Source organism: Labeo rohita, chromosome 4 (assembly GCF_022985175.1).
Source record: "Labeo rohita strain BAU-BD-2019 chromosome 4, IGBB_LRoh.1.0, whole genome shotgun sequence".
Lineage (NCBI taxonomy): Eukaryota > Metazoa > Chordata > Actinopteri > Cypriniformes > Cyprinidae > Labeo > Labeo rohita.
This window is the reverse complement of record NC_066872.1, coordinates 29,971,074-29,998,484: the sequence shown is the minus strand read 5'-3', so window position 1 is coordinate 29,998,484 and position 27,411 is coordinate 29,971,074. Positions and strand designations below refer to the sequence as shown.

General features: G+C 35.6%; 1 protein-coding gene across 3 annotated transcripts; it reads right to left on the bottom strand.

Moving 5' to 3' along the window:
* Nucleotides 1-9,040: 9,040 nt before the first annotated feature.
* cdhr5-rs (cadherin-related family member 5, related sequence) lies at nt 9,041-27,129 on the bottom strand. Of its 3 annotated transcripts, XM_051107112.1 has the most exons (16): nt 26,841-27,129; nt 22,792-22,896; nt 19,900-20,108; nt 19,279-19,335; nt 19,109-19,201; nt 18,878-18,964; nt 18,552-18,662; nt 18,282-18,452; nt 18,097-18,187; nt 17,028-17,134; nt 16,604-16,804; nt 16,368-16,499; nt 15,341-15,419; nt 13,820-14,013; nt 13,282-13,302; nt 9,837-10,966 (listed from the first exon to the last, which is right to left on the bottom strand). In XM_051107112.1, exons 2-16 carry the CDS (start codon nt 22,856-22,858, stop codon nt 10,301-10,303), a joined length of 2,286 nt encoding a protein of 761 aa, XP_050963069.1. In that variant the 5' UTR covers nt 22,859-22,896; nt 26,841-27,129; the 3' UTR covers nt 9,837-10,300. The 3 variants fall into 3 exon arrangements, with proteins under 3 accessions (XP_050963071.1, XP_050963069.1, XP_050963070.1); XM_051107114.1 differs by lacking the exons at nt 9,837-10,966; nt 13,282-13,302 and adding an exon at nt 9,041-9,486 and having other exon boundaries at nt 26,841-27,126; XM_051107113.1 differs by lacking the exon at nt 13,282-13,302.
* Nucleotides 27,130-27,411: the final 282 nt, after the last annotated feature.

The window sequence follows — 27,411 nt, the reverse complement described above, 5'->3', positions numbered from 1 at the left end:
TGAAGAGAGAGACACAATACTGATGAAAGAAAAAGAGACAGACAGGTGTCCCCTGATCAAAGTGGACACTCACAAAATCTTCTCCGTCCTCTATTGTCTCTCTCGCCGTCTCTGACAAATCTATTACGTTATGTAACCGAAATGAAAATAAATCAAGAGTCTACTGTCCTTCATTGAGTCACAGCTCTGAATCTGCCTCATGAGAACACTCTATATAATCACTTGAAACAAGGAATCAAATAGCAGCATATTCCAAAACACACCATGTCAAATCGGGCACCCAGTGAGTCAAATTTCAAATAATCAATCGAACAACCATTAAGCCATCAAAACAAACGGGATTCTCATCCATGGTAAGTAACTAAAAAGGGGTCAAATAAAATGACAACATTGAAAACCCTTTCCTGAATATATCAACAACTGCTATGAACACAAACTAATAGCAAGAATTAACAATGAACTAAAACTGCTGTGCATCATGGAAAACTAATTACCTCATCTAGCGCCATAATAGAGCACTGCAGTGATGACAGTTTTTTGTAGGCCAACCTGGAAGTTAGCGTCATCCTATATGTATTTTACCAAAATACTGCCTAAATACACTAGCCAGAAATAAAAAGCTACAGTTAGGCTATAAACGAACTACACTTAAAGGGATAGTTCAACCAAAAATGATTTACTCACCCTCAAGCCATCCTAGGTGTATATGACTTACTTCCTTCAGACGAATACAACCCGAGTTATATTACAAAATATCCTGGCTCATCCAAGTTTTATAATGGCAGTGAATGGGTGTTGAGACTTTGAAGTCCAAAAAAGTGCATTCATCCATCATAAAAAAGTACTTCACACAGCTCTGGGGGTTAATAAAGTCCTTCTAAAGTGAATCGACGCGTTTGTGTAAAACAAATATATCCATGTTTAAAACTTAATAAACAAGAGAGTGGCATTCCAGCAGGTGACATAGGACGTTGGCGTAGCGTTAGCTCTGATGAGAATATGAATTGGCGAGAACCAAGTTTTGTTTACAGCAAAGGAAAAACAGTCTCCTCTTGGCATACATCGAAATCCCCCAACATTTTTCTTTACAAATTCTTGTTTTGTACTTCTAATTTGTGACCGGTGTTTTATTTTCCTCTCTCCTCTGTGCTTCCGCATTCGTCACTTCTCACTGAAGCTTACGCTACGTCCTACGTCATCCACTGTAACACAACTCTCTCATGAACAAGCATATGAAAGCTAGCGAAAGCTAGAAATTTCGGTTTATAATGTTTTAAATATGGATATGTTTCTTATACAAACACATCGATTCACTTTAGAAGGCCTTTATTAACCCCCCAGAGCCGTGTGGAGTACTATTTATGATGGATGGATGCACTTTTTTGGGCTTCAAAATCTCAACACCCATTCAATGCCATTATAAAGCTTGGAAGAGCCAAGACTTTTTTATATATATATATATATATATATAACTCCGATTGTATTCTCCTGAAAGAAGAAAGTCTTTTACACCTGGGATGGCTTGAGGGTGGGTAAATCATGGGGGAATTTTCCTTTTTAGGTGAACTATCCCTTAAGTGTAGTTTGCTTATAGCCTAAATGTAGATTTTTATTTCTGGCTATTGTATTTAGGCAATATTTTGGAAAAATACATATAGGATGATGCTAACTTCCAAGTTGGCCTACAAAACTTTGTGGAGTATTTTTTATAATGGATGGATGCACTTTATTCGGAGCATCTGCTGTGTACAAACGTCTAGCAGACATCTGTAAGACACATACATTCTAAATCATAAACATTTGTTCCTTTAAATGCAAATGAGCTCTGCTCGCTCCGCCCCCTTTTCTCTCTACTGCTCTGAGAGATTGTTTACTTTAGCTGCATTTAGCGCGTTTAGCCACGAAACTTGTTAACTAGTATGTTATTAGGAAAGGTGATTGCAGAGATTCATAAAAAAACCTTATACTCACTTCTGCTGTAGGTGAAGCTGGATCATGATGATTTGCGTGAACATAGACGAATATATGTAGATCGGGAGCTGCATTCCCTTCACAAACAATTGTAATCCACTGCATCTTCAGCGGCTCTGATGTCAGGAGTAAACGACGACCACTATGTTCATTATTACATCCAGCAACACAACACCTCAATCGCTCAATCGGAGATATTCTTGTCTAACTTACATCCCTGCTCCAGCATCGAAACAATGGAGGTTGGACTGTTACAGCTGATCTGAGGTAAGACGCTCATGTCAAACAACTATCGTGGGAGCAGCCTCTGTTGGTGTGATGCCACATCGACAGGCATCTGAGAATAGCTTGATTTGAAAAAGGGGATATTATTTTTACAGATTAATTAAAAACCACTGCATGGATTTTGTCATAATAGGATAGATGTGTACACACAGTGCCAACACACATTAATGTTCAAACAACATGTAAAAGTGAAGTTTGCATCCGATGACCCCTTTAAGACTCCAGTTCCACTTCTCCAGTCAGGACACACATGATACGGCTGACTGTTTCAGCTCTTGATTGCAGACAGATGTCTGCTTCTCACAGCTCTCAACAGCAGATGTGCCTCGTCTGGCAGACACCAGCAGAGGAAGCTCAGGATCACAGATCCTACGCTATAAAGATCTCAGCATCTCATTGCGAGATAAATGTCCCGTGTGACGAGGGACTTGTCCGGATTACACAGTGAAACAGTTGTGGCTATACAGCACAAACTAAGTTTCTGCATGACAATGGATGAACATAACATGGAATAAGACGATATCCGCTTGAGACTGAATCACTGTCTTGCATAAGCAACGATCTCCCTCTGGCTCTCTTGGGTATGTGTCATAGACATACTGAGATAACACATACATAAATCTACTCATCCACCTCTCTCTATTTTTCCCATAAGATTTGGCTAAACAGAGTAGCTAACTTCTACCTTTTACTCAGAAATAAGCCTCATCTGAGATTAAGGGACACATATCACAAGTGTTACTTTGGATTAAGCGCTCTCAGACATCATTCCCAATCATGGAAGACTTTGATAGTGACAGATGGCGTCGCACCCCAGCTGCAAACGCAGCATATAAACAAGAGGAGCTCGCTGGGTCGCAGCAGGTGGGGAGAGAGGTGTGATCCATCATGGCGGCCTGGCAGTCCGATGCCCCGCCGAGGTACTTGCACACATCTGTCACAGCGCGGGAACACCGCGGCAGCTTCTGGACTCAGCAGACCCAGAGTGCCAACCAACACCTGTCTGTCTGCTGGAGGAAACTTCTGTCACCTGTCTTCAAACCTGTGAAACTTTGGCTTGAAGTGGGAACAGCAGGCCAAATAACCAATTAATTGTCAGGTTTAGCTGGTTTACAGCTAGTTTAGATTGAACACAATGACAAACCTTGGTGTTGAATTAAAAGGCATACAGGATTATTTAAAGGGATAGTTTAGCCAAAAATATAAAATCTGTCATTAATTACATGTTGTTTCAAACCCGCAAGACTTTCGTTCATCTTCAGAACACAAATTAAGATATTTTTGATGAACCCTGCACAGACAGCAAAGCAACTGAAACATTCAAGGCACAGAAAGGTAGTTAGGTTCAATCATAATATTATGAAGCTACGAGAATACCAACTTTATAATGACTAATATCAACTAATAATCACAATTTTGACTTGTCCACAAATGTGTAAAATCAGGCAAAAAAACTGCTCAAACCACTAAATAATTTAAACCGGTTTAAGCAAGTTTTTTTTTCAGTAGGGATTGCACTGGAATCCATGTTAAAATGGTTTATTTCTCAACTTTGGTTTAGCTGGTTTGTTGGCTGGTTTTAGAGCCAACCAGCAAAACGCTAGCTTGTTTAGGGCTGGGAGACCATCTTAAACCAGTTCAGACCACTAAATAACTTAAACCAGTTTAGGCAAGTTTTTTGTCAGTAGGGATTGCACTGGATTCCCTGTTAAAACTGTTTTTATCTCAACTTTTGTTAAGATGGTTTTTGGCTAGTTTTAGAGCCAACCAGCAAAATGCCAGCTTGTTTAGGGCTGGGAGACCAGCTTAAACCAGCTCAGACCACTAAATAACTTAAACCAGTTTAATCAAGTTTTTTTTCCAGAAGGGACAAGTATCACATCAAGACGGTGTACATGATAACACTAAATCATTGTTCTAAAATCACATGCTAAACTTGCCATCCAATTCCTGACATGATTAACAGGAAGTACATTAGTTATGTAATGAGCGGTAATCCACCTAGAACAATTAGTTGTCTACTGCTAAAAATTTTTACAGTTCAATAAGAAGTTCATACAAATAAGGTACTTTTTGTATGAAAGAAGTAATATAAGCATGTTCATTAAAAAAAACATTAAAACATTGAGAAATAAAACATTTCTGTTTTATACCTTCCAGATTATGTCATCATTGAATTCACTGTGTTGCATTGTGATATTTAAAGGGATAATTCACCCCAAAATGAAAATTACCCAATGCTTTATTCACCCTCAAGCTATCCTAGGTGTATATTTTTTTCTTTCAGACAAATACATTTGGAGTTATATTAAAAATGTCCTGGCTCTTCTAAGCTTCATAATGGCAGTGAATGGCTGTTGAGGTTTTGAAGTCCAATAAAGTGCATCCATCCATCATAAAAAGTGCTCCACACCACTCCAGGGGTTAATAAAGGCTTTCTGAAGTGAATCGATGCGTTTGTGTTAGAAAATTATCTATATTTAAAACTTTAAAAACCGTAGTCTCTAGCTTCCACTAACTGTAATACTCGCATTAATGTACTAGGTAATGTTAATTTTTGCGTGAACTACCCCTTTAAGATACTTTGCATCCTGTATGTGGTTGTGTAGCTGTGTGTATTTAAAGGTTGAGTCATGAGGGTGTCTACAACCAAGAGCGATCTGCTTCACTGAAAATGACCAAAAGATCTCAGCTGTGAAAATGTTGAAATTAATTCAGCACCACAAGCATGTTACATTCCCACTCACCACTATTAGCTGATTAAGCCATGGCACACTTTTTCTGTGTGTGTGTGTGTGTGTGTGTGTGTGTGTGTGTTCGGGATGTGTATGTCTGATTCATAGCCTGCTCCGTCCATGTCCTCCCTCACATTAGGCAGCATTTCTCTCCAGTCTGTCAAAGCCCATGTGCATGAGAGAATTAAGAGACATGCAAAATTACTCAAGCAAAAAACATCCCTACAGCTTCATGCTCTTGTGCACATCATACATATTCACGTATGATCTCAATACTTATGATTTCTGATATTAAGAGAATTCAGGGTTACCTTTTTCAAAATTTCCAGTGCCTTGAGTGACAATGGGTATATTAAGTGAGCTATTTTAAATCGTTTTAATATATATTACAGGGAAAGTGTGTGAGTAGGGAAAGTGACTATATGTTTACGTACGAGTATATCAGGTCAAGCAATCATGGTCAGCTGAGCAGAACAAACTAACGATCCAACCTCGAGGAACTGTCTCAATATACAACAAACACACACACATACACACTTCATCTTACAGGGCTAAATTCTGTTTTGCACTAATTCAACAATGAACTGTGACAAACACTCCGTCATAAGCGTAATTGAATAAAATACTAGCTCCTTCTAGTGGTGACAGCGTTCATTTCAACAAGCATTACAAATACACTCACACTCAAATGTTCAAATATTTGTCTGACAGTATTATTTGTTTATTAAGTGTTAAAACATTAATTTGAAATAATAAAAGACCCAAAATTGGGCTTGTCATACATATCACCGTTATCTAGGCTATACTAAAACGTTGTGTGGTTCTAAACGTTGACAAATCTTTTAGAAGGCCATAAATTTAAAATTCCGTTTTATGTTTTTGAATTCTGTTTATATTTTAGCGCTGTCAACCCTGGTGAAAAAAACAGCATATGCTGGTAGGTATGTTTTGATGCTGGAATGCTGGTTAGGTAGGTTTTGATGCTGGTTTAAGCTGGTCCTTTGCTGGTTCATGCTGGTCCTTAGCTGGTTTAAGCTGGTCCTTTGCTGGTTTTTGCTGGTCATGTTGCTGGTCAAGGACCGGCATGAACCAGCATCCCAGCATCAAAACATACCTACCAGCATATGCTGTTTTTTTCACCAGGGAAATGATTAATCGCGATTAATCGCAAACAAAATAAAAGTTTTTGTTTACATAAAATACTTGTCTCTGGTGAAAAAAACAGCATATGCTGGTAGGTATGTTTTGATGCTGGGATGCTGGTTAGGTATGTTTTGATGCTGGTTTAAGATGGTCCTTTGCTGGTGTATGCTTGTTCTTAGCTGGTTTATGCTGGTCCTTTGCTGGTTTATGCTGGTCCTTGACCAGTAACATGACCAGCATAAACCAGCAAAGGACCAGCAAAAACCAACAAAGGACCAGCATAGACCAGCTTAAACCAGCATCAAAACATACCTACCAGCATATGCTGATTTTTTCACCAGGGAAATGATTATTCGCAATTAATCGCAAACAAAATAAAAGTTTTTGTTTACATTAAATACTTGTCCCTGGTGAAAAAAACAGCATATGCTGGTAGGTATGTTTTGATGCTGGGATGCTGGTTAGGTATGTTTTGATGCTGGTTTAAGCTGGTCCTTTGCTGGTGTATGCTGGTTCTTAGCTGGTTTATGCTGGTCCTTTGCTGGTTTATGCTGGTCCTTTGCTGGTTTATGCTGGTCCTTGACCAGTAACATGACCGGCATAAACCAGCAAAGGACCAGCATAAACCAACAAAGGACCAGCATAGACCAGCTTAAACCAGCATCAAAACACACCTACCAGCATATGCTGTTTTTTTCACCTGGGGTGTGCACTGTGTATATTTAATTTGTATTTATGTATAACTGAAAATATTTACATATATACATTTTTATTTATATAATGAATATTATATATAAATATATCTAATATATAAACAAAACATTTTTTTTAAACATATCTATGCCTGTGTGTGTATCTATTATATGCATAATAAATATACACAGCACACACACATAGGCTATATTATGTAAACAAAAACTTTATTTTGGACGCGATTATTCGCGATTAATCGTTTGACAGCATTATTAAATTTATATATTTTTACTTCCCCCTCCACATTTTTGTTTAATTGAATCTCCCGTCCACCTGCAACCGACTAGCAACAACATCAGACTTTTTAAGAACTTACTTTTCGAACGTTTTAAGTATAAACATGCAGACGTTTAGTTCTAGCGCGGTTCCAGACATCCGTCAAGTTGCCACTGTCCTTCCCTGGTGAAAAAACCAGCATAAGCTGGTAGGCATGTTTTGATGCTGGGATGCTGGTTAGGTATGTTTTGGTGCTGGTTTAAGTTAGTCCTTTGCTGGTTTATGCTGGTCCTTAGCTGGTTTATGCTGGTCCTTCGCTGGTTTATGCTGGTCCTTGACCAGCAACATGACCAGCATAAACCAGCAAAGGACCAGCAAAAAACAGCAAAGGACCAGCATAAACCAGCTTAAACCAGCATCAAAACATACCTACCAGCATATGCTGGTTTTTTCACCAGGGTTATTGGCATTATTGGACGTCAAACTTTAACTTCACTCCGCACTTCACCTCCGAGGGAAAATGGTCTAATGGCGCCATCTTGTGATGACACTTCATAGAACACTACAATTCCTAGCTCTAAAATGTACTCCCATTTTCACCTAACAGCACATTTAAGTTCAGAACAATAATATGGCTTCAGAAGACTTGGGATATAGTGCATAATCACGTTCTCCTGATCTATTTTCACTGTATGTATGAGAGCAGAATGAACACTGCCCAGAAAAAAAAAGTCATATTTTAAACAACATGTTTGAACAATTTGAGTGAGTAAACGATGACAGAATTTTCTTTTTTGGTGACCTCAACATTTACAGGTCTTAGTTCAGTCGTTCAATAGTTTTCAGTTGCTTTGTTGCATTACAGAGACTCTTTGTGACAAGTGACAAGACACTGCCAATATATTACCACCATCGAGCACTGTGAGTATTCTCATTTATGCTAAGGCTGTATTTACTATTAAAAGAAATAAAGAACATCAAACTGATAAAAATACAGTTAAGATATTTACAATGTCAGAAAAGATTTCTAAAATCTAAAAAACGTTCCATGAAAATATTAAGCAACATAACTGTTTTCAAAACTGTTAATATAAGAAATGTTTCTTGAGCACCAAATCAACATATTACAATTATTTCTGAAGGACCATGTGCCACTGGACTATTGGCTTATTTCAAAAACATAAAAAAATATATGAACAGTATATACAGCGACATTTTAAATTATATATGAACTTAAAGGTTAAAAGTTCACTTCCAGAATAAAAAAAATGTAAGATAATTTACCCCCATGTCATCCAAGATGTTTGCCTTTCTTCAGTCGCAAAAAAAAAAAATTTTTAAGCTTTTCTGAGGAAAATATTCCAGGATTCTTCTCCATATAGTGGACTTCAGTGGGAGCCAATGGCTTGAACTTCCAAATTGCAGTTTCAGTGCAGCTTCAAAGGACTCTACACAATCCCAGCCTAGGAATAAGGGTCTTATCTAGTAAAATGATAGGTAATTTTCTGAGAAAAATACAAATTTATATACTTTTAACCACAAATGCTCATCTTGCACTAGCTTGACCTCACGCATATCGACTCAGTGTTTACAAAGCAAACATACAAAGAAAGTCAAACACCCTTTACAAAATAAGGTAAAACAACGATGTTGGACGATTTTGAAGTTGGAGGAGAAAATGAGATGTTTTTCGCCCTACCCTACCTTTTTTAGTGTGACTTTTCCAACGTGATTATGTAATCTGTGAGGAGCTAGTCTCAAGAGCTAGTGCAAGATGAGCATTTGTGGTTAAAAAGTATATCTTTTTTTATTTTTTGAAGAAAATGACAGATCATTTCGCTAGATAGGACCCTTATTCCTCAGCTGGTATCGTGTAGAGCCCTTTGAAGCTGCATTGAAACTGAAGTTTGAAAGTTCAAACCATTGGTAACCAGAGAAGTCCACTATATGGAGAAAAAAATCCTGGAACATTTTCTTCAAAAACCTTCTTTGCAAGTGAGGAAAGAAAGACGTGAACATCTTGGATCATACGGGGTGAGTTAATTATGAGGATTCTTTTATTCTGGAAGTGAACTAATGCTTTTACTGTCTCTGAGAAAATATGAGTTCCAAAAGTTCATACATAGTTCAACATATAAGCTGCCATGACCAGGATTCCACTGTATCCTTCCACACAAATCCAAAATACTTCAGAATAACACAAAATAATGTCACAAAAAGAGCAGTCCTCAAAGTTTTGTATGTTCACCTCCATGTCTCTTACATGGTCCTGGTACAAATATCTTGCTGGTGCCTCTAGAAATACAGTTTTCTCAAATGTGATTCTCATGCTGCTGTTTAGGTCCTACAACACATGGCGAGGAGAGATGGGTGATGATGCCTCCTGCAGACAAACAGAGAAATGACACATCAGAGCTGTACAGTGCAGCTATTATATTCAAATAAAAGGTTGCACCCTTTGACACAATTTGAAACCTTTAAGCAGTTTTACCTCAACAAAGACTCTACTGTGTAGAATCCAAAATCTTTTCCAAACGTAAAATACTCTTTTGCATTTCAGCTCCAGAATTATGTACAGAGCCATTTCACAGCATCTCCAGAAGTCTTGAAGCAAGTGAATATCATCTAATCCAGTCAATCCCAACAACTGCAACATGTTGCAGCGTAATATTCAACAGTAAGACAAACACGGCAATGCATCAGTTTTGGCACTGAATATTGTGATTTCCAGCTGGCATTTATTAATCAAACGCTAAATGGAAAATTACAGTCCATTTCAACCTTTTGTGTTTGAGTATTTTTAACTTGACAAGTGACAGCAGACACTTCTGTAATCAGAACGGTCTACATTTAGTGACAACACACACTTCAGTTTCATCTAGTTCCAGTGTTTGACTGCGATGTCAGTCAGAATATCTCTAGAAATATTCAAAAACAGGCTATAACATCTTTATTTCTTAAAGACACAGTCATCAAAACTTCATTTAAACTGATTCTTAATTAAGGCTGATTATGTGCACAGTATTTCTGTAGAAGTTCAACAAGAAAAACATGGAATATAAACCAAAAATTTAAAAGCAGTAGAGTTTGATAATATGTTCTTTTTAATGACCCTGTTTTGCTATTTTCCCTTTGAAACCCTGTCTGTGTGTTTAAGGATTTGGCTTTTTTATGAAAGCGACTTCAGGCATGACGAATCAGGCTTGCGATTCATCCGAATCCTCGATTTGTAATCCGATGGCCTTCATGTGGTCGATTGTAAACTGGTTTTGCCCGTGTTTGTGATAGTGCCTTAAATCATTTGGCTCATCGTCTGCTGTATCTTCATCACTGCTGTAAATAACAGAGGCCATGTTTTTGTATGGATCATTGTCATTTTCATCATCAGCATGAGCAAAGACATATTCCTCTCTGGGTCTTACAGAAGGATTTGGACAACATATGTCCACCTTTTCTGCAGGATTTTCTACTGTAGCAATAGTAAAAGTGTCCTCCTCCACGATAGGTGTCAAAATGTCTGCTCTGGTCTCTATTTGATTACAGACAACTTCAATTTGTCCTTCATTTTTGGGCAAAGTCTCTTCTACTGTTCCTGTGTCGTCTTTAAAGGAGACTGATTTTATGAAAGCTTTCCCATTGGTCACAGCTGAAGATGAGAGGTTTGCGGGTGTTATTTCTGGAAGCACAAGGATGGGCAGCATGTCTTGTAGTGGCATGGGTCTGTCAGATTCATATGTCGTGGTTGGTGGAGGAAGCATGTCATCTGGTTTGGTGTACAAATCACTGGAGTATTCATTGTCAACGAACGCCTCGTTGTGGTAGGAGGCGTCCTCTATGAGCGATATGGGGCGTCCTGAGTTGACCTGTTGACCACGGAGAAAGGGCATTTAGGGTCGCCAACCTTGACATATTCACAGGTCAAATCCACTGCTGACGTCCAGCGCTGGTTATAGAGCAGTTATGTGTGCCACTGATTCTTGAGACATGGGACAAAACTGTTTGTGTGCATGGAATTATATATGTTATTATTTTATTAATCTTATGTTGTGGTGTAATGTTTTGCTTCATCTATTTTCTCACAAAATGTGTTTTTCTGTCTTTGTGTTTACATAATAGTATGTGTACTCTGTATATAAATATATAAATACGCACACATACATTTATATATTTAAGAAATATTTACACACACACATATATGTATATGTATGTATGTATGTATGTATATACATGTGTATATTTTAAAGAAATATTTACAAATTTTAATGCTATCAAAACGATTAATCACATCAAAAATTAGTTTGTTTACATAAGTGTATGTACTGTATAATTATTTGTATATATAAATACACACACATACATGTATATATTTAAGAAATATTTACATATGTATTTTAGTGCTATCAAATCGATTAATCGTGATTAATTGCATGAAAATTAGTTTATGTTTACATATGTGTGTGTCCTCTGTATATGTATATGCATATTAAAAAATACACACATACGTGTAAATATCTGAAAGAAATATTTACATATTTTAGTGCTATCAAAACGATTAATTGCGATTAATCACATCAAAAATTAGTTTGTTTACATAAGTGTATGTACTGTATAATTATTTGTATATATAAATACACACACATACATGTATATATTTAAGAAATATTTACATATGTATTTTAGTGCTATCAAATCGATTAATCGTGATTAACTGCATAAAAAATTTGTTTATATTTACATAAGTGTGTGTACTGTATAATTATTTGTATATATAAATACACACACATACATGTATTTAAGATATATATATATATATATATATATATAGTGCAATCAAATCAATTAATCACAATTAATCGCATCAAAAATAAGTTTGTTTACATATGTGTGTGTACTCTGTATATTTATATGCATATTACAAAATACATACACACATACATGTATATATTTTTAACAAATATTTACATATTTTAGTGCTATCAAATTGATTAATTGTGATTAATCGCATCAAAAATTAGTTTGCGTTCACATATGTGTGTGTACTCTGTATATTTATGTGTATATAAATACACACACATTCATGTATATTTTTAAGAAATATTAATTTTTTTAGTGCTATCAAATCGATTAATTGCGATCATTCACATCAAAGATAATTTTGTTTACATATGTGTGTACTCTGTATAATTATATGTATATATAAATACACACTCATCTATATATTTTTAAAGAAATATTTACATATTTTAGTGCTATCAAATCGATTAATCATGATTAATTGCATGAAAAATTAGTTTATGTTTACATAAGTGTGTGTACTGTATAATTATATGTATATATAAATACACACATGTATATATTTAAGAAATATTTATATATTTTAGTGCTATCAAATCGATTAATCGTGATTAATCGCATCAAAAATACATTTGTGTTTACATACGTGTGCGTACTTTGTATAATTACATGTATATATAAATACACACACATACATGTATATATTTTAAAAATATTTTTTGATAATTTTATATAAGAAATATATTTTAGTGCTACCAAATCGATTCATTGTGATCAATCACATCAAAATAAGTTTGTGTTTATATACAGTATGCGTGTATATAAATATACACAGTAAACACAAATATATTCTGTAAACACAAACTTTTACTTTGGATGCGATTAATCACGAATAATCAATTTGATTGCACTAAAATACATGTATAAAATGCTTCAACATGGAACATTCTAGGTTTGTCTTCAAGATCAACTAATGCTAGGTAAATATGTGCCGTTTGCTTTGTCTCATCTCTCAAGAATCAACCGATAAACACTATTAACAATTACTACTATTTTTTCAACAGTGTTTATTAAACGTTAAGATATAATACAAAATAACAAAATACACATACACAAACACAAAACGCCTATCTACAAGATAACAGACACAGATCAATCAAATACACTGTGAAAAACATATACCACACCATCACACAAGGGGCTGTGCTTCGTATACTGACCAGCTTAAATGGTGCATCATGTTTATGATAAACTATAACACTGGCAATCCCATTTAAACCAGCCTATCAGTAGTATACGGCTTTCAGATTCTCAGAAAATCTCACCTTCACAAGGGACATTGACACCGCAGAACACGTCTAGCTACTTAATGTCAAGTACTTACCAGCTGAAACCATCTTAAGCTCTACAGAAGAGGAATTAAAAAGGAATGTGAGGGCAGGAGCTGTCTCCATTTTTTTTACTGTGTAAATAATGCTATAGTCTGTTTTTATATTTAATATGTGGCATTTCCATGTTTAGTGCAAAAGCCTTGCTTTAAGTCAAACAAACACGTGATACAAGAAATTGATTATATGACAGATAACAACCACAAAATCTTCTTTTGTTGCTGAAACTGACTAACTACTGTAACATGTAACTTGGATGAAAGCCTGTTGTTGCAACATGTGCTTCAACTGGACCAACCTGAAGAAACTTTTGCAGAATTGTGTCAGACTGGTGATTTGAAATATGCTCTTTTATTAGTTTTGGAGGTTTCAGTTTTTCCCCATTCAAGCAGGAAGGAGCTTTTCTTGTATGCCTATTGCTTAAATAATGTACAAAATCACTACCTAAGGGTGTATCCAAAATGTCCACCATGTTGCCTCAAAGGGACTTAAGGGTACTATTCTGTAAGTTCAAGATAATATAGTTGCTCTTACCACATTTGGGTGTTTCCCAAGAGCTACTGCGCCCCTGTCCGCTGGATCCCGTCTCTCTCTCCGTTTCTTGGCCAGCCAGAGGAAGAGAAATAGCACTGTCACAGCCACTATCAGAACAAGGGCAGCGATGCCGCCGGCCATCCCCGCATTCATATCTCCAAACAGACGTTCCTCACCGAACGGACTTCTGGGAACTGTTCGAGAGTTTAGAGATGGTAGGAAAATTACAAATCACTTACAAAGATTTGCTCTTTTTTAGTGGTCAGTTCTGTGTCTTACACCTCCAAGTGATTTATCCTTTAATCTTTGAACGACTGCCAAAAGTAGGGCAGTGAGGAGCCGGAGGAGGACAGAGGTTAATGGGCATACAATGAGGCTAAATCTAATTTAACACCTCATTCATGACTTTTAAATCAACCATGAAAAATCAAATTACCCAGACGAATGATGTGTGTAAACTATTATCCATATAGGGTTTGACCATCTATGGCAAAATATTATTTTACTTTTCACCTGAATGACACATGCTGAATTGCACCTCAAATTGCACTGGAAAAACATTTCTTCTACATTTAGATTTTTTTCTGTGCATCTTAGATGAGTTAAATAAATTTTACAAGTTTTTTATGCTTATTTTTTCTAAGAAATGTACAGAAATGGCAGAAATGCATAATTGTGACCCTGGACCACAAAATCAGTCCTAAGTCGCATGGGTATATTTGTAGCAATGGGCAACAATACATTGTATTAGTCAATGCAATATGTTCTATGAAGATATTTTGTCAATTTACATATATATATATATATGTTATATATATATGTCCCACTGTAAATATTTTAAAACTTAATTTTTGATTAGTAATATGCTTATTCAGCTTTCAGATGCTGTAGAAATCTTAATTAAAAAAAATTACCCTTATGATTGGTTTCGGGGTTTCATTTGATTCTAACAATGAGGATAAACTTAACTTTTAAGAGCAATATCAAAGTATAAATGATAATGATTCATGCAATTTCAGTTTACAGGTGTTTTATATGTATCAATATTCAAGAAACATTAAATAAATTAGACATTTTTTGTGGTACAGAGCAAACATATTGCAATATTTTATTTTATTTTATCTTTAAATGAAAGATAAAATATTGTGATTTGTGCACTTTGTCCTCATAGGCTTTACTGTTTAAATAATGCATCATTATTTATAAAAAAAAAAGCAAATTGTGATTTGATTTGGAGAAGACCATGTTTGTTTTTTGCTTGTTATGTGTTTATTTATTTATTTATTTATTGTGGTAAGTGATTACAAATTGGAATATTTTATTAAACTTATATTTTATTTTATATTATTATATTTAATTTCAAATGGTAACTTCAACTTTAGTTATATATATAATGGAAGAAAATTCATATGGAAAAAAAAATCTTTAACTGTTAAAACAAAATTCACACAATGGAGAGTTAGCTGTGGTTTTTAAAGAATTCTCAAGATTAACACACTTAATGCCCTTAAGTGCATTTACCTGGTTGTCCCCTCTGCAAAACTTCAATATCCACTGAAGCATGGGCCGTCTCACCTGACTCTTCATCTGTTGCAATCACCTTTAATTAAAAAAAAAAAAAAAAAAAAAGCATTATCAGCAATGTCATGACAAATATGTATATGGCCATATACATGTAGATCAGTGGTTGGGAACCTACTCACTCCCATGTAATCCAAGATGTTCATCTCTTTCTGTCTTCAGTTGCAAAGAAGGTTTTTGAGGAAAACATTCCAGGATTTTTTCCAGGACTTCAGTGGTGGGCAACAGGCTGAAGGTCCAAATTGCAGTTTCAATGCTGCTTCAAAGGACTCTGCACGATCCCAGCCAAGGAATAGGGGTCTTATCTAGTGAAACGATTGGTGATTTTCTTAAACCAAAAAAAATTATATACTTTTTAACTACAAATGCTCATTTTGCACCAGCCCGACCTCACGCCACACGTATTCATGTTGGAAAGGTCACATGTGATGCAGGCGGAAGTACCGACCCAGTGTTTACAAAGTGAACGTTCAAAGAAAGTCAAATGTCCTTTACAAAAAAGGTAAAACAACGTCGGATGACTTTGAAGTTGAAGGTGAACCTAAGATGGAGTTTTTTGCCTTACCTTACCTTTTTGAATCAAAGTAAACAGAGGAAGAACTAGCGCAAGTCAAGCATTTGTGATCAAAACGTAAATACGTTTTAATCTTTTTTAGAAAATGACCAATCGTTTCACCAGATCAGACTCTTATTCCTTGGCTGGGATCGTGTAGTGCACTTTGAAGCTGCTTTGAAACTGCAGTTTGGACCTTCAACCCATTGGCCATCATTTTAGTCCACTATATGAAGAGTCCAAGAATGTTTTTCTCAAAAACCTTAATTTCTTTGCGACTGAAGACAGAGAGACATGAACATTTTGGATGACATGGGTGTTTGGAAACAGCAAGTCAGAGGCATTTTAGTTGGCTCTTTGGTCAAAAAAGATTCCCGACCCCTGATGTAGATCAAGTCATGTCATAATTGTCACCTCCAGGATGTGTCGGTCAAACGCTCTGAGCCGGTCCGTCTTTGCAATCACAATGCCATCCTGGGTAATGTGGTACAGTTTATTGCTACCCGTCAAGGGCTGCATTGTGTAATGGATTTTTGGGTTTATTCCCTGCAAGACAGCAAAAAAAGAGAGAGAACATGCTGTAAATGAAGGTTTGCAGGCATATTTGCGCAAGTGTTTCAATTTCTATAAAGGAAAGGTTTTCACTCTACATCTTTGAAGTCCTTGTCGATGGCTTGGACTACCAGGACTTGGTTTCCATAGGTAGTGACCAGCGTGGCAGGGCTAGAGCTCTCGATGAGGAACCCTTTGTAGACGGTCTTGTTGAAGAACGGAGAAAACCGGTTCTCAGACACCACATGAATGAGTGCTGTCGCCACCGAATATTTCTTTGGGTCATTCACCTGTGCAGCCTGATGGAGTTTGCAAAAGGCAAATATGATGAGAACTTTCATATGAGAATATGAGATATCATCATGCAATTTATTTTTATTGTCTTTTTATTGTCCATTATGGTTTGCAATATGGCAGTTTAGATACTTCCATACTTCCATATTGTTACACTATACAGCAGATTAGCATGTTAAATCAGCCATTACTTTGTTATTCATAAACATAGACATTATCTCGCCATACCATTATGCGGAGTCTAAATGAAGGTGTGAGGAGTCTGTTTTCCACACGTTGCCTGAGAGAGATCTCTCCTGTTTTAGAGTCGATTGTAAATCGGCCATTGTCATCACCTACAAAGTCATTTTGAATATCATTAAAAAAAACTATAATGTACACTACCAGTCAAAAGTTTTTGAACAGGAAGATTTTTAATGTTTTTGAAGAAGTCTTTTTTTTTATTCTGGATTTATTTGATCCAAAATACAGCAAAAGCAGTAATATTGTGAAATATTTTTACTATTTAAAACAACTTCTTTCTATTTGAATATATATTAAAATGTAATTTATTCCTGTGATCAAAGCTAAATTTTCAACATCGTTACTCCAGTCTTCAGTGTGACATGATCATTCAGAAATCATTCTAATATGCTGATTTGCTGTTCAAGAAACATTTATCATTGTTATTATTATTATCAATATTTAAAACAGTTGAGTACATTTTTTGAAGATTCTTTGATTAATAGAAAAATCAAAAAATCAGCATTTATCTGTAATAAAAAGCTTTTGTAACATTATGCACTATATAATTCAAAAGCTTAGAGTCAGTATAATTTTATTTCAGGGAATAAATTATAGAAATTAAATCTTTTATTTAGCAAGGAAGCTATAAATTGATCAAAAATGATGATAAAGACACGTTACAAATGATGCTGTTCTTCTGAACTTTCTTTTCATCAAAGAAGCCTTAAAAATAGCTGTTTTCAACATAATAATAATAATAATAATATATGTTTTTGGAGCAGCAAATCAGAATATTAGAATGATTTCTGAAGGATCATGTGACTGGAATAATGATGCTAAAAATTCAGCTTTGAAATCACAGGAATAAATTACATTTTGAAATCTATTCAAATAGAAAGCAGTTATTTTAAATAGTAAAAATATTTACTTTGTACTTTGGATCAAATAAATGCAGGCTTGGTGAGCAGAAGGGGCTTAAAAAAACATGAAAAATGTTACTGTTCAAAAACTTTTGACTGGTAGTGTAGATTTATATGAGTTTATAAATCAATGCAACATACAGTAAACTCACCTGACAGAATACTGTAGACTAGAGGAGTCAGTATGTCTTTGTCCCCATCTTCAGCATGAATGGGACCCGGAGAAAAATAAAGCACAGCATCCTACATCATAAATAGAAAAGTACTGACTTCAAACTTTTCGACAGTATTAGGTAATTTCAGCGAATTCATTCAACACTAAAAAGTTACCACATACCTCATCTGTCTCCGTAATGTTAACACTGTACACAGGGTTGGTGCAGATATTATGATCTCCATTTTCATAAACAGGTGCGCACGGCTGAAACTGAGGATACTGGTCGTCACCATCTAGAACGTTCACGGTGACTGTAGCTGTTGTGTTGTACTTATCTTTTGTGGTTGTTTCCTGTTGATTTCAACAGCAATTGTTAATTCTGATTCCTTTCCAGCACATAAATGTCTTTTATGCCAATCAGCACATATGTGAACAAGATCTTCTACATACCACAGCAAATATGACCACCTGCAGCTGGGTTTTAGTCTCATAGTCTAACGGTTTATCCAGGATCACCATCCCGCTGTTGGGCAGATCAATCCTAAAATAGCTGGCATCATCCTGAATGAGAGAGAGACACATAGAGACACACAATCTCTTGGATTACAGAAAGGAAAAGAGGTTCTCTGTATTGTATCTGTCCAAATACATTTTGTTGGAAGTGCTGGTTTGAGGAGTAGTCAATGTCAGATGCAGACAGACTGATTGAGGCTACTGCAAAACTTTTATTCAAACTTTTATCTGTAATTTTGTCTTTTATCAAGGGTGTCACTCACTGTAGATTTATCAGTGATATAAGTGATTGTGTCCCCATCGCCGTCTTTAGCTTTCACTGTGAACACCATCGAATTTACAGTCAGCAACTGTGAGAAGAGAGTCACGATTTAGGACTAGGTTATAATGATTCATTAAAATAATCAGTAAAAGGTTCAGACATGAGTTTAATTCCAAATGAATTCAATATATAAAATAAAATCTGGAGTAAAAATGAACCAAAATGAGTTTACCTCACTTATATATCGCGGTTGGATGGTGTCTTCAAGGAAATATGGCATGTTGTCATTTTCATTCAGTATTTCCACCATGATTCGATATCGACTCTGAAATAAGAAACTGTGGGTTAATTGCACTAAAGTATTAAGTATCATAATTTTTGCAATGCGTTTTTATGCCATACCCTTATTATATCATCTTCATAACACGTCAAAGCAGCTATCAGAACTGATCCCAGCACCTGTAAATTACCACAAAAAAAGTTGTGCTGTATTTTAATGTCAGCTCTTGTTTTATGCACGTTTTGCTTATTGTTGCAATGTTATTTTGGTCCGGTCTCAACAGACAAATCTGGCAAAATATAGTTTATATAGCTAGTAACAGTTGTAATTTATCCACCTCTTTCTTCCCATAAGAGTGGGCATGGACATTTGTACATTTTATGGGTTTGGCTTCCGGTCTCATCCACGTCAGCTAATTTTAGCTGTACAAAATGGCTTGTTTTGCAGCTTGATATTGCATATTGGTGTCTAATAATCATATTATTTTAATGTGTTATCTTAATTACAAGCACAATGGTTTGTAGTGCAAACAGTTTTACTGTTTACTGCACATTGTTATTCTTCTCATTATTTGATAACCCATAGACTTACTTCCGGGTTGAAGAAAAAGGTGGATAGACATTCTATTTTAGAACGCAAACTGTGGCTTAAGACTCCTCCACTGTGTTGGCTGGCAATCCTAATGCTTCAGTGTTATCCTGGCTTCCTTCCACATGCTACCAGTCACTACTCGTGTTAATCACCTCTCGGTCTAAGGTCCTTGAAAACGACGTGTTGAGTCGGATTGTTCGGCCTTCAAGGTAAAACCAATCAGCGTTTTCTCCTGTGAGACACAGGCGGATGCTGCTGGCTCCCGGGTCTCCGTTGATACTGAGGTTGGCTATGAACTCTCCAGTGGGACTGTTCTCTCTGACCGTGGCAAATATGTCTTGACCACCAAGGCATAAACTGGCTGCCGTTCAGATGAGAGACTGATTAGATTATGAGGACAACACAAATCATCCATTAAATGACAGACTGCAAAGTTAATTTATAAAACAACACCTTTGTAATAGCAGGGGAGAGCAGGGATAATTGGAACATGTATTGGATTTAGCCCAACTATTCCTGTATAATGGTTGTTCTTACAAGTCTGACTTTATTCTGAGTTTTTATCTTGCAATTGTGAGTTAATATCTTGGAATTCAGATTTAGTGAGTGTATAAAACACAGTTCATACTTTATTTCTGTTTATTTCTACAATTCTGAGCTCACTTTTTTCTCAGAATTCAGACTTAACACCTCACAATTCTGACTTGTTTTCTCAGAATTTGGAATTAACACCTCACAAATCTGGTTCTTCTTTTAGAATTCTGAGGAAATAATCTTAATTCTGGTCTTAATTTTTATTCTAAGACTTCTGACTTAACACCTCTGTGTTACAATTCTGACTTGTTTTCTTGGAATTTGGAATTAACACCTTCCAAATCATTGATTCTAATGTAATACTTTTTTCTCAGAATTCTGGCTTTACACCTTACAATTCTACTTGTTGTTAAAACTTTACAATTCTGACTTGTTTTCACAGAATTTAGAATTAACACCTTGCAAACTATAGTTTTTTCAGAATTCTCAAGTAATACTCCCAATTCTGAGTTTTTTCTCAGAATTCTGACTCAACACTTTACAGTTTTGATTTGTTTTCTCAGAATTCTGACTTAAAAGCTCACAATTCTGACTTTTTTCATAGAATTCTGACTTTACATCTCACAATTCTGGCTTGTTTTCTCAGAATTTTGAGTCAAACCTTTACAGTTCTGACTTGTTTTCATGGAATTTAGAATTAACACCTTGTAAATCATAGTTTTTTCAGAATTCTCAAGTAATACTCACAATTCTGACTTTTTTCTTAGAATTCTGACTTAACACCTCACAATTTAGATTTGTTTTCTCAGAATTCTGACTTAAAAGCTCACAATTCTCCCAGTTTTTTCTCAGAATTCTGACTTAAAAGCTCACAATTCTGACTTGCTTTCTCAGAATTTGGAAATAACACCTCATAACTCTGACTTCTGAGTTAAAACCTCGCAATCCTGACTTTTTTATAAGAATTCTGACTTTACACCTCACAATTCTGACTTGTTTTCTCAGAATTCTGAGTTAAAACCTCACAAATCTGACTTGTTTTCTTGGAACTTGGAATTAACATCTTCCAAATCATAATTTTTTTTTTTTTTTTTTTTTAGAATTCTAATGTAATACTCTAATTACTTTTTTTCTCAGAATTCTGAGTTTACACCTTACAATGCTACTTGTTTTCTCAGAATTCTGAGTTAAAACTTTACAATTCTGACTTGTTTTCATGGAATTTAGAATTAAAACCTTGCAAATCATAGTTTTTTTCAGAATTCTCAAGTAATACTCCCAATTCTCCCAGTTTTTTCTCAGAATTCTGACTTAACACCTCACAATTTTGACTTGTTTTCTCAGAATTAGGAATTAACACCTTCCAAATTATAGTTTATTATAGTTTATTAGGTTCTTTAGGTTTTTCCTAAAGTAATACTCCCAATTCTGACTTGTTTTCTCAAAGTTCTGGCTTTACACCTTACAATTCTGACTTGTTTTCTGACTTATTTTAAAACCTCACAATTCTGACTTGTTTTCTCTGAATTTAGAATTAACACCTGCAAATCTGATTTTTTTTTTTAGAATTCTGAATACTGCTAATTCTGACTTTTTTTCCCTCAGAATTCTGAGTTAACATCAAATAACAACTTCTTTTTTTTTAAATTCTTTTAAGAGGTACCTAATTTATTGACAAAGGGATCTGGCTGTATCTGTATCACCAAACACATGCCACTGACATTCACCAAATTAATATTTTATTCTCAAAATGAATATAGTGACAAATGAAACAATAAGAGAACAGAATTATAAAATTCATGCAGACAGACGGTCTTAGATATTTGATGAGTTATTTGAAGTATATTGAAATCTCTGACTTTTGATTGCAGATTTTGGTATCTAGGCAAATCTGTGCACACTGTGACAAAAAAAAATATGGTTTCTTTTCATAATAGTACCACATCTGAAATGTCTTTCTTTTTCCAGGTAATGTCACCAAGCCCTCTTATATTTTAACTTCTCTCCTTCCCGAATGCAAAATGACAAATGTTACACTCTACGATCTTATAAACTTCACAGACACACACAAGTGAAGGCCACAAGGTCCCAAGCACACATCATGAAGGCCTTGAATGGGATCCTTGCACAACACTGGAGCCACAATCAATTCTAATGGATAAAATCTCTACATTTTGTTTTGTCATTGTTATTGTCAAATGTCCTGAAACTTGCAAGTTATGAAAGTAAAATCAGTTGTGAACACAGTTTAATGTTTCCATTTGCTCTGCCTTCTCAATCTCATTTCTGTCAAGAAAAAGCAATTGAGATTTTGAATGAATCTCACTTGTGACTTTTCTTTCTGACAGACTGAGTAAATCAGAACTCTAGAAGAGAGTCATTCAGAGACTCATTATCATTTCCACAACCTCATAACCATTTCTGGCACATATGTGAACATCCACTACATCACAGCGCAGTGATTCATGAAAATTAGCCTTTGCGGTTCCTGATTTCAGAGAGGTGTTTACCTTTCGCGATGTGATAGAATATGTTCAGTGCCATCTGGCAGAGGAACAATCTCCATGGCGTCAACATGGTTGATATTCCCCTGGGCTCACGTCTCCTTGTCCCCGCTGTAAAAGAAATGCCAAACCCTGACAGTCAATCGCTCTAAAGGATTTAGAGTGCTCATATTACCTGTCACAAAGAGCAGACCTTCTTATTCACACCAAAGGTCAATTAAATCAGAAGATTAACAAAGCATATTTATACTGTCGCGCCGCCATCTGAAATTCATCAGTCAAGTTACTCAAGTGAGTCAAATCAAACTGCTAAATGAATTACTAGAACCTCACACAGTCTCACCTCTCACCGAGACAGTGTTTGTTTACTTCTGTTTGGGCTTTAGCCATGTTTAGTCTTCACCCCTAGCACTTAAAACCTATTATGGTGTCTTTAGCCAGTGTCAAGCCAGAAGCCTGGCAGCGATGCCGGTTACGTGACCTCCAGGCCGCTCTTTTGATCCTCCACCTTCCTCCTCGACACACCCCTCCACATAAGAGCTTTTTTCAAATCCTCACATAATACCTGCAAAGCTGCCTAAGAACTGTTGTTTCCTCTCTTAAGTTTTGCTGGCTGCCCAGGCGAGACTAAACCAAATTTTTGTCGTTTTATTCCGCCTCGTCGCATTTTGTTTGCTTCAACACATAATTACACATTCCCTGTTTAATTATGGATAATTTTGTTGGATGTAATGGGATAGTTCATGCAAAAATATTTTTTCAGTATTTGATGCAGTCATTTCAAACCTGCTTGCTCTAAAAGGACATTTTTTATGTAGCCGTTTATTATACAAGAAAAGAAATGATCACATGACCACTAGGGGACACCATCACTCTTGTCCACCCTGATTAAGGTTATAAGACAGTCCTTCAGACATGGTAATGTCAAAAACACACCTCACGGCCCCATGCGATTCATCTTATTCTGATCTTTTGTTGACGTTCATGGTTGAGTAGGCTTCTTGTGGTTATGGATAATAGGCCTACCATAATGTATTAAAGGGATAGTTCACCCAAAAATTAAAATTCTGTCATTAATTACTCATCCTCATGTTGTTCCAGACCTGTAAGTCCTTCGTTTATCTTTCTGACTCTGCATAGACAGTAACGCAACTACCACGTTCAAGGCCCAGAAAGGTAGTAAGGACATCATTAAAATAGTGACATCAGTGGTTCAACTGTAATATTCTATGAAGCTAGATCCTTAGTGTGCACCCGCACCAGATGTAATCAATGATTGTTTGGATACAGAATGACTGTATGTGGATCGCATGTGATTAAGGATTAAATGGAGTAATTATTGCGAAACAGGAAGTAGGTCTCAAGATTATAGGATTACAGCACAATATGGTTTAATATTCTTGCTGCACACAGCAGCTCGTTATTTATTATGCACGTCTCCGCATGTCTGAGTTTGTCTGCGAGTGTTGATCGAGACCACTTTGCCAAAGCTCTTGAGAGTTTTAGCAGAAGTATATGTAGAATTAGCGATGTCGCTGTATTATGTTGTTTTGATTTGATTAATCTAATCTCACACTTGAGAGCACTCATCTGCAGAGATGATATAGTACGCTCCTCAACGGTGATTGCTAGTGCAGTTTAAAAGATTGAGAAAAGTGTCAGTTATATAAAAGAATATGAAAAAATGTGGTTACCTACCTAGAGCAACAAATTTTTAAAAAAGTTTTAACACAACGATACAACTAATTTGACTCTAAATGAATGCAAAAATATGTTTTTAGAAGTATAATGTTAGATTTACTTAAGGAATATTATTATATATAAATATACACACTAACATAAAGAATGCTGAAAATGCTTAAAAATGCTTAATAACAACTGCTTAAAATATTAAGCAGCACAACTGTTTTCAACATTGATCATAATAGATAAGCAACAAATCAGCATATTAGAATTATTTCTGAAGGTTCATGTGTCACAAGACTGAAGTAATGATGCTGAAAATTCAGCTTTGTAATCACAGGAGCAAATTACATTTTAAAAATATATTCAAATAGTAAACATTTAATTTAAATTGCAATAATATTTCACGTTATTACTGTATAAGACTGTGTATATATAGTCTTTTACAGTAAATACACTGCCAGTCCAAAGTTTTCGAACAGTAAGATTTTAAACGTTTTTTAAGAAGTCTCTTCTGCTCACAAAGCCTGTATTTATTTGATCCAAAGTACAGCAAAAACAGTGAAATTTTGAAATGTTTTTACAATTTAAAATAACTGCTTTCTATGTGAATATTTTTTTAAATGTAATTTATTTCTGTGATTTCATAGCTGGTTTTTTAGCATCTTTACTCCAGTCACATAATTCTTTAGCAATCACTCTAATATTCTGATTTGCTGCTCAAAAAAACATTTATTTTTATTATTATTATTATTATTATTATTATTATTATTATTAAGTTGAGTTAAATTAAGTTAATTTTTTTCAGCTTTATTTTTGCATTTTTTTCAGATAAATGCTGATCTTTGGATCTTTCTATTAAAAGAATCCTGAAAAAAAATGTACTCAACTGTTTTAAACACTGATAATATTAATTATTATAAAACTGTTTCTTGAACAGCAAATCAGCATATTAGATTGATTTCTGAAGGTACATGTGACACTGAAGACCGGAGTGATGATGCAGAAAATTTAGCTTTGGTCAGAGGAATAAATTATATTGTAAAATATATTTAAATAGAAAGCAGTTATTTTAAATAGTAAAAAATATTTCATAATATTACTACTTTAGCTGTGTCAAATAAATGAAAGTTTGGTGACTAGAAGAGACTTCTTTAAATTCTTCTTTATTTATTTTATTTTATTTTATTTTATTACCAAGGTAACACTGTCTATATGAGCCATTAATCACAGGAAGTCAAATTTTGAAGACTTTAACAAATTAGCCCTTCCACTTTACCATATTTATTATGACGATGCTTTTAAATATATAGTACACTCTCTGAAAAAAATGGTACAAAAACTCTTTTAGGGGTGGTATCCTATCAAACGTGACTAATACATACCTTTAAAGGGACAGTTCACCCAAAAATGAAAATTCTGTCATTTACTCGCCCTCAAGTTGTTCCAAACCTATATGAATTTTCTTTCTCCTGAAAGATATTTTGAAGAATAGGTAACCAAACAGTTTTTGGTCCCTTCTTTGGCATTTCTTCAAAACTATAAAAGTCAGTGAGGGCAAGCAACTGTTTGGTTAACACACATTCTTCAAAATATCTTCTTTCATATTCCACAAAAGAAAGAAACTCATACAGGTTTGAAACCATTTTTTACCTGAGAGGTTAGTTTGTGTATAACATTATAGAAGTTTACAATAGCCAGTTGTTTTACTGTAATTGTAACAGAAGGTTTTATCTGCAGAATCTGCAGAAAACACATTAATAAACACCACAGAGAAAGACCGACAACTCAAGCAAGGTCCAGCATGTTTAGAAGCGTAATGATTCATGCTGTCTCCTTAGATGAGACCATCAGACTCATTAGAGCAGCTTTAGACATGGACTCCAGCACAACAAGACAATTAGCATGAAGCAGGGCCAGTCAGTAAACTGAAACTTAACAGACTTTCTCATACAGGTCATTTTAAAAGTAAGAAGAGTGAAGATAAATGAAACATTCTCGTCAAAGTCACAAAACCATTTATCTGTATTTCTGTCATCTTTATAAGATCAGGCCCAAGCTATGCTGACTGGATGCTTCAGTAATCAGATTGTTTTGACACTGATCTAAAGAGGTCACCGAACATCTATACAGCTGTCTATTACCACAGCTGGAAAAAATAGACTTTCGTTTGCATCAAGCATTCACTTAATCACAAAAACCGGTCCGAACAGCATGGTTTACAAAACCCAGGCTTGCTGGGAGAGTGAGCTTTCGCTACAGTCGTAACAAGAAAGCACCAGTTGTCAAAGTCCTGTGAAGTGTAAACAACACAATCACACACTAGACCAAACACACATACATAAACTTAGACACCCTTAGTATTTCCTCACCGTTGATCGGTGGTGGTTATCCTTTGTTTTTGAGCTCAGGGGATCCTGCTGTCACTTCCTGCGGTGGCTGCTCCTGTCCTTCGCCGCATGTCTTTCTTCTGAAGGGGGCTCAAACCTGCGCCACAAGGGACAGCGGGTAGCCACAGTGCGAAACGCAACAGGTTTCTCTGGCTAGCTAAGTCAGAGAGAGAGAGAGAGAGAGAGAGAGGGAGCACAATGCGTTTAGCTGGAGGGAATTAAGAGCTCTCACACATAGTAGAGCGACGGCTTAGACAGCATTTTCAGGACAGGATAACTCTGGCTGCTGAGAGGGAGGTTAAACTGAGAACATTAGCTCAGGCGCTGACGCTAATACAGGCAGAGGTGTGCAAATGCTGCTAGTTTGCCATTACACATGATCTGCTGCCTCATGATGGAGAATTCAGATTGAGGGCGCACTGGCCTGTTTGCAGGCAGTCTGAGTAGCTGTCTGTGGGGTCAAAAGGGTCACAAGAACTGGTCATGATTTGGTGTATGTGTGGCTGAATGTCATGAAAATTTATTCCAGGTTACATTTCACCTAAAAGCATCA

Bases quoted from the DNA above. Each gene is read 5' to 3' on its own strand.
- cdhr5-rs (XM_051107112.1), bottom strand. From the start codon at position 22,858: ATGTTGACGCCATGGAGATTGTTCCTCTGCCAGATGGCACTGAACATA. The intron at 16,500-16,603 runs GTAGAGTGAAAA...GCTGTCTTGCAG, and splicing joins TCGACAAGGACTTCAAAGAT to GGAATAAACCCAAAAATCCA. The intron at 14,014-15,340 runs GTAAATGCACTT...ACTCTCGAACAG, and splicing joins TTTGCAGAGGGGACAACCAG to TTCCCAGAAGTCCGTTCGGT.